Source organism: Chinchilla lanigera, unplaced genomic scaffold (genome assembly GCF_000276665.1).
Source record: "Chinchilla lanigera isolate Chin_1 unplaced genomic scaffold, ChiLan1.0 scaffold00036, whole genome shotgun sequence".
Classification (NCBI taxonomy): Eukaryota; Metazoa; Chordata; class Mammalia; order Rodentia; family Chinchillidae; genus Chinchilla; species Chinchilla lanigera.
Window position 1 is genome coordinate 1,958,426 of NW_004955437.1, and position 7,059 is coordinate 1,965,484.

The following is a 7,059-nucleotide window of genomic DNA, read 5'->3' on the forward strand; positions in this document are numbered from 1 at the left end:
GCAGCTGCTCCCTCCGCATGTTCTCGCTGCATCTTCCGAGTGGGGGGAGTTATGGTAACCGGAGGGGGGCATCGGAGGTCGGGGGTCCGCACGGCCTCGTGGGGGCAGGGTTGCGAGCGCGCGGGGGCGGCGGTGTGTGGGGTCTCAGGGTCCCCGATGGAGGGGGCAGCCCGTGTGTTTGCGTGTGTTCGTGTCCCTGCGCGCGTCCCCTGTGTGTCGGTGCCATGTGCACTGTACAGGGCCCAGTTCCTTTTGCACACATGTGCAGTGAGTCGTGTGCAAGCGTGTCCTGTCTTATTCTGCCTCTGCCTAAGGGTCTTGTTGGGCCAGGTACTGGCTCGTAGGGCAGCCCGTGGCCATACTGATCCATGTCACCTCTGACCCTGAGGTGCATGCCCCTGGCTGGGGCTCACCTCCCAGGAGCCTCCGTGTGTAGGAATGTGTGGCCAGCCGCATGAGCAGTGTCTGTCCCTGCCGGCAGGTGTGTGTCTTTGCATGTGTGTTCCAGCACTGGCCTGAGGATCTGTGTCAGCCCCAGCATGGGTGTCCAGGGCGTGTCTGGATGTGGGTGGTGTGCTGTGGCAGAGGAGAGAGTGTGTGTACCCCCGGGACTCTTGCGGTGTGTGAAGCACCTTTGGGAAGGCAGGTGTGAGCCCGGCCCGGCCTGGGACTGGGAGTGGGGACAGAAAAGCTCAGGAGGGAAGGAGTGGGGTGCAGAGGAAGAGTGGGGAGAGGGCAGGGGAGAGCAGCTTCCAGAGCAGAGGACAGCCAGGGAGAGCAGGCTGAGAGGGGGAGTAGGGGGGAGAGCAGAGAGCCACACTCAGAGGAGGGCAGAGGGGCTGGGAGCGGGGCCTGGGGCCAGGGCAGGGCAGGAGCCAGCAGGCCTTGCTCAGGTGAGCCTGGAGGGGGATGGGAGAGGGCACGGGGCTCACGGGCCTGGAGGACAGGGAGGCCAGGCCACGTGGAAGCCCACGGCTCACTGCAGGCCTGGCTCAGCAGGGACGGTCCTCAGAGGGTCCTAGAGGTCGTGTCCCCGCGTGCCGCCCCCCACCGCTCGGGTCCCGTTCCAACCCTGTTCCTTATCTTTCTCTGGCAGCCTTTCTCCTGCTGCCCTGAGAGCTGCCAGCCGTGTGGCGAGGGCAAGGCCAAAGGGAAGGCTAGGGGTTTGGGGGAATGGAGGCCACGGGGGTGCTGTGGGTGGGCAAGATTAGAGACGTCGCTGGGGCGGGAGTCCAAGTCCTTGTTCTGTGTGTGTGAGTGCAATTGTGTATACAGGGTGTGTACATGTGTGGGTGTGTGCACAATGCCTGTGTTACGGGTCTGTGTAGGAGGCTGTGATGCGTGTGCTTGCGTGTATACATCGTGCAGGGATGGGACATAGACCCAGCCTGGCAGTGTGTGCTTTTCAGGTTTGCTCTGTGTGCATACACGGTTGTGTGCTGTGTTCCCTGTACATGTCACTGCGTGCACCACTAATAACAGGATGTCCTGTGTTTCTGTCACTCTGCCCCCCCTTCTGTGTGTCTGCTATTCTTTCCCCTGCAGCGGTGAGAGTGTTTGTAAGCATGTGTGTGCAGCTTCCATGTACCTGTGTGAGTTCACAGACCTTGGCTCCTGGGGCTGTGTGTGAGGTTATATTACTTCCAAGAACTGAGGAAGCCAATTAGCAGATTCTTTTTCCTTCTATTCATGCTTTGGTTCCAGAGCAGAGTTTTAGTGGATGGAAAGTTAGACTTTACGCCTTTCTTAGGGGAGCTAGTGTGTGAAAATGATGGCTGAGCCTGAAGTGAGGGAGAGGCAGCCATAGCCATAGCGCAGAGAAATGTGTCTGGGAAAGAGATGTCCTGCACCCTTGGAGTCGCTTCTTAGCCTGTAATAGAGGAATAACCCATTTGCTCCTTGGTAGCAAGCCCGGGTGTTGGTGTTGGAGACTGGGAAGGGCCAGGGTGAAAAATGGGTTGTCCCAAGACAGGGTGGATGTGGTTGTAGTCTTCTTGTGAATGGAGGCTGTTTGTGCTTTTGGCAACGGGAAGAAGGTTGTGTGGGATCACGGCATGGTGTACCAGGCACACATCTCTTGGTAAACTGGCATTTCCCTGCGTGGGGACACGCGTGTGCCTTCGGAGCTAGGCGTCCATTTCTGCAGCGTGCTGTCCACATAACTGCTTGAGAGGCTCAGGCCATCAGTCCACACCAGCAGCCCTCGTGTGGCTGTCCGTGTCTAAGCGTGTGAGATGTGTGGGCCTTAAGGTCTCTGGATTCCCCGGTATCTCCGGGTCTGGTGGTTGTGTGTATGTCTGGTTTTTTTTTTGGTTTTTTTTTTTTTTGGTATCGGGAATTGAACTCAGGACCTTGTGTTTGCCAGGCAGGCACTTATGCCGCTGAGCTGTATCTCCGGCTGTGTATGTCTCATAAGCATGGAGATCCTCGTTTCATTTCTGTGTTGTGGTCTTGATATACTGTACCGCACAGCTCCGTGTGTTTCTGTGCTGTCTACACGTGTTCCTGGGTGACTGCTAGGGTTCTTGTGCCCTGAGATCCGGATTTTTGTGTGTGACGCTGATACCTGGGTTTCGCAGGTGAAGGGAAGCCGGGGACTGATTCTAGGGGAATTTGCAACTCTGGAAGTGTACAGTGAAAATGCAGTATGGCCCTCCGTGGTTCTGTTCTGGAACCTAGAGGGTTAACAGGCAGCTCTTCCGGTCCACCCCCCCTCCAGCCTGTAGCTTCTTGTTGCCGTGGAGATGGTGGCCCCGCCCCTGATGCAGCACCTGCCCCCCCATTGGCTGCAGTGGTGACTGTGGGGCTGAGGGGGGAGCCCAGGCCTGGGCAGCCATTCTGGAGCTGGAGCCGGAGCTTGGCATCCCCCCACTTTCATTCTCCTCCAGCCCCTTCAGCCCCTCCAAATTCCCTGGCAGCAGAGCCTCAGCTTCCCTCCTCGGAGCTGCCATCCCTCCAGGCTCTTGGCAGGCTGAGTCTCAGCCGCATTCACCTTCCCTCCCCTCCTCTTCCACCCTTACTTGAGGAGTCCCCAGAACCCCCACTGCCCATCCTGCCCACTCCCTGCCCACTCCCCCGCGTTCTTTGCTCCCCCTTTTCGCCCGTTCCCTTCTGAGTCCGTGCCACTGCAGTGCACGTGGAACCGGCTCCTTCTCCCCTCCCCCTGTCTGCCCCTTCCTTGGATTTTCTGGCCCCCGTTTTCTGCCCTGCCACCCCTCCTGGGTGCCTTCTAGGGGCTCCCCCTCCAGCCCAGGAGGGGGTCATGGGAGGCAACCCGGGGTCGGCCTCCAGACCTACGGGGGTTCCGGGAGGTGCAGGCAGGGGGAGGATGTCCCCAGCGGGCAGCAGAGCAGAGCCTGCCTGCAGGCAATGACCTTTAACCCAGCTTTCCCCCAGCCAGCCTTCTGGGGGTGGGCACGGGCCCTAGCCTCCCGTCCTTACTCCCGGGTTCCCCTGACCCCCTTGGCCATGCACCCCTGCTGACTGCACCCTCAGTCATGGGCTTAAGGCCTCCCACTCCGTCCCCCTCTGGGGGCTCGGGCTCGGGTTCCTTGCCCCCTCCTTCCCGCCGCCAGCCTCTCCGCCGCCGCTGCTCTTCCTGCTGCTTTCCGGGGGGTAGGTGAGGCCGGCGCCGAGGGCCGAGGGAGGTGGGCAGTGCTCCGGGGCCAGGGCGAAACCTGGGCCGACAGCTCCCCGTGCCGGGGGCGCCCTCTCCCCAACTTCCCTCCGGGGCCCTCTCCTCCCCTCCAGAATACCACTTGGGTCGCTCGAGGAGGAAGAGTGTCCCAGGGGGGAAGCAGTACAGCATGGAGGCCGCCCCCGCTGCGCCCTTCCGGCCCTCGGTGAGTGAATGGAAGCGCTGCCAGATGTGCTCAGCTGGGCCTCCTCCCCGCCAGCCCCAGCTGGAGCCGCGGGCTTCTGAGGAAGCGGCCGGAGGGCAGGACTGTGTGCCTGCGCGCGTGTCCCCTCCCCTCTGGCCTCCCCCTTCTTGGCTCTACCCCCCGCCTCTCAGACCCGCCCTCCCACCTTCTCCAAGCTGTGTGTGTGTTTGTGTGTTTGCTTGCGCCGCACCCGTGGGAGCAAGAAGACACACTGGTGTCAGGGCTCCTCTCCCCTTTCCTGCCCGCCCTGCCACCTCCTGCCAGGACTCCCCGCTGAGGGCTGAGCGGGTAGAAGTGACCCTGCCCCAACCCACCCCGCGCCCATTGTCACCCCCAGCAAGGCTTCCTGAGCCGAAGGCTGAAAAGCTCCATCAAACGCACGAAGTCACAACCTAAACTTGACCGGACCAGCAGCTTTCGCCAGATCCTGCCTCGCTTCCGAAGTGCTGACCATGACCGGTAGGTGGGGGCGGGGGTGGAGCCTACGAGAGGAGCCGGGTGCCGCGGGTCGGGGTGACCGAGGGGGAAGAGCCAGCTGGAGGCTGGGTGCAGCGAGGACCACCGAGGCAGGCAGGGCATGGACGCACTGCAGCCCAGGATCAAGGGAGCTGCACAGGGCCGGAGGAGGCGGGGAGGGGACGTGTTCGGCACCGGAGGCAAGGGGCAGTGGGGCCGGTGGAAGGGACAGGAGGGCAGAGGCATGGGGGCAGCAGGCTGGAGGAGGGCTGGGGACGGCCCATGTGAACAGATGAAGGTTAGGGCTGAGGGGCCTCACCCCTAAGGGGCAGTGCAGAGCAGGACGGAGAAAGGGGCTGCAGGGACAGCTGTGCAGGGTGACCCACAGACTGGCAGCAGAAGTAGCAGCCCTCGGAGAATAGGGGTGCCGCCCCTGAGGCTGGCTGAAGGAGACCTCCGGCTCTGTGTCCCTGGCATCTGCCTGTGCGGGTCCCTCTCTGGGTGTCCCCTTTGCCCCGGCACTCCCCTGGGAGAACCCTGTCCTCCCTTCCCCCCACGTCTGGCCGCCCCCGGGATCGGGCAGGTGCAGAGGTTGGGATGAGGTGAGTCACACCTTTCCCTGCCCCCCCAGGTCCCTGAGCAGGATTTGGGGCCGCGGGGGGAGGGGCGAGGGCATGGTATTCCTGGCCGCGGGGGCGGGGGCCGGGGGAGCGTGGCGCTGACGGCAGCCAGAGCCTGTGATGACGGAGCTGCTATAAATAACTCCATGGAGGCTCCCACACCCGAGCTCCCCCTCCCGCTCCCTCCTGCTCGCTACTCCGCGGCCCCTAGCCCGCTCCTTTCCTGCTCTGCTCCTGTCCGGCTCGTTCCTTGCCCAGCCGTTATCCGTCCTCTCCCGAGGCCCTCTGGTCCCCTCCCTCGGCAGCACCGGCTTCACTCCGGCTTTCCACTTCCTGCCCAGCTGGCCCAGTCCTGCCCCCAGCTTTCCTTACTTCTTGTGCTTTTCCCTCACTCTCCGCCCTGGTTCCGCTGCAGCTTGTCTGTTCTGTTTTCATTGATTCGCAGCTGGAATCTTAAAGGGTTTTAGGTGCTCCTTGGGTGCCACGTGGAGGTCAGACAGGTGTTTCATCATCCGGGCCACTGCTTCTCTCCCGTGCTTCCCCTTGTGCTGTGGCCTCTGATTTCTGGGGTCACCTGCAGGTCCTACCTAGAAGTGTCCCAGGCCCACCTTGTTTTCTTTCGCTCACTGTCCCTTTCTGCCACGGTCTATTTCTGGACTGAGATACTCTAGCGTGCCTAGGCTTCACAATCCCTTAGGGTTGACTAGGGTGAGGAGTGTTTTTTGTTGTTGTTGTTGTTTTTTGGTCTTTTTGAGACAGGGTCTTGCTATGCAGTTCAGGCTGGTCTTAAGCTCACTTTGTAGCCCAGGCAGGTCTCAAACTCACAACGATCCTCCTGCCTCAGCCTCCCAAGTCCTGGAATTACAGGAGTGCGCCACCACACCCGGCTTAGGAGTTTCTTAAAGTGTTCTGGTTTCATTCAGATCTCTCGTGGCCTTCCCCAGAGAGGTGGGCTTTCTTCCTGTGAGTCTGTGTGCTTGCGAAGGGGGTCAGGGGAGCTTATCTGAGTCTGTTCAGAGCAAGATCAGTGAGGCAGCGCTCCGAGTATGTAAAGAGAACGGGGGTCCTGACCCTCCCTGCCACCCCACCTGCCAGGGCCCGGCTGATGCAGAGCTTCAAGGAGTCGCACTCCCACGAGTCCTTGCTGAGCCCTAGCAGTGCAGCGGAGGCCCTGGAGCTCAACTTGGATGAAGACTCCATTATCAAGCCAGTGCACAGCTCCATCCTGGGCCAGGAGTTCTGTTTTGAGGTACTGGGTCTCCCGGGCAGGGATGGTGGAGGGCAGGGAGCATGACCTAGAGGAACCAGCACAGGTGGGGGTGCGAAGGAGACGGAAGTGCCCTGGCCTAGGTTAGAGCAGCAGGGAGGGATGGGGAGAGTCCCGTCCTTGGAGTCCTGTCCCTCAACCCCACACACCTGCTCTAGGTGACGACATCATCAGGAACCAAGTGCTTTGCCTGTCGGTCTGCAGCTGAAAGGGACAAATGGATCGAGAATCTACAACGGGCAGTAAAACCCAACAAGGTACCGGGGGTGAAGGGGCCGTGGCAGAGGATGAGCCGCAAGGGAAGTGGGGGGCCTAGTGGTGGGCTAAAGGAGGGGAGCTTTGGGGAGAAGGGCACCGAAGTGGAGGGGACCTGAGTGAGTGGGGTGACCGTCTTCTGAATCCTTCATTTCTTTTTCTCTTTCTTTTCATATTGTTTGCATCCTGCCTCACGGTCTGTTTCCCTACCGTGGAAAGCCCGACCGCGAAATGACGCCCAGCTCCCTGGCGGGCAGGCGGGCAGGTGTTCCCCTCTCGTACCTGCCAGGTGCTCCCCTGGCCCCTGCTTGTGGGACACCCAGAGTTCAGTTAGGCAGTCTCTGTACCTCGGTGTCCGCTCTCTCACACTGGTGGGAATGAGTTTGGACAAGATGCTCTCTCCCACTATGGCACAGAGATACTACACATTTGGATTTTTTCGAGGCATCTGTTTCCCAGGGGAAATGCTCCCAGTTCTGTCAGACAGTGTCTGTATTCCAGTTTCTAGCAGGTTTGTAGCTCCAGTCACCCTCCTCCAGGGGAACTCTTGTTTCTCACTGTGCTTTTTCTCTTCTCTTCT

The 7,059-nt window shown here is 60.8% G+C and overlaps 1 protein-coding gene across 6 annotated transcripts in view; it reads left to right on the plus strand.

Annotated features, from left to right (window-relative positions):
• The window catches only part of Syngap1 (synaptic Ras GTPase activating protein 1), a gene marked incomplete in the record, with an annotated part of 30,446 nt that overhangs the window by 7,867 nt on the left and 15,520 nt on the right, over window positions 1-7,059 (plus strand). For all 6 annotated transcript variants that reach the window (XM_013516981.1, XM_013516982.1, XM_013516983.1 and 3 more), the window contains 4 exon segments: window positions 3,751-3,842; window positions 4,219-4,340; window positions 6,053-6,206; window positions 6,383-6,481. In XM_013516981.1, the coding sequence (XP_013372435.1) occupies window positions 3,751-3,842; window positions 4,219-4,340; window positions 6,053-6,206; window positions 6,383-6,481 (467 nt within the window).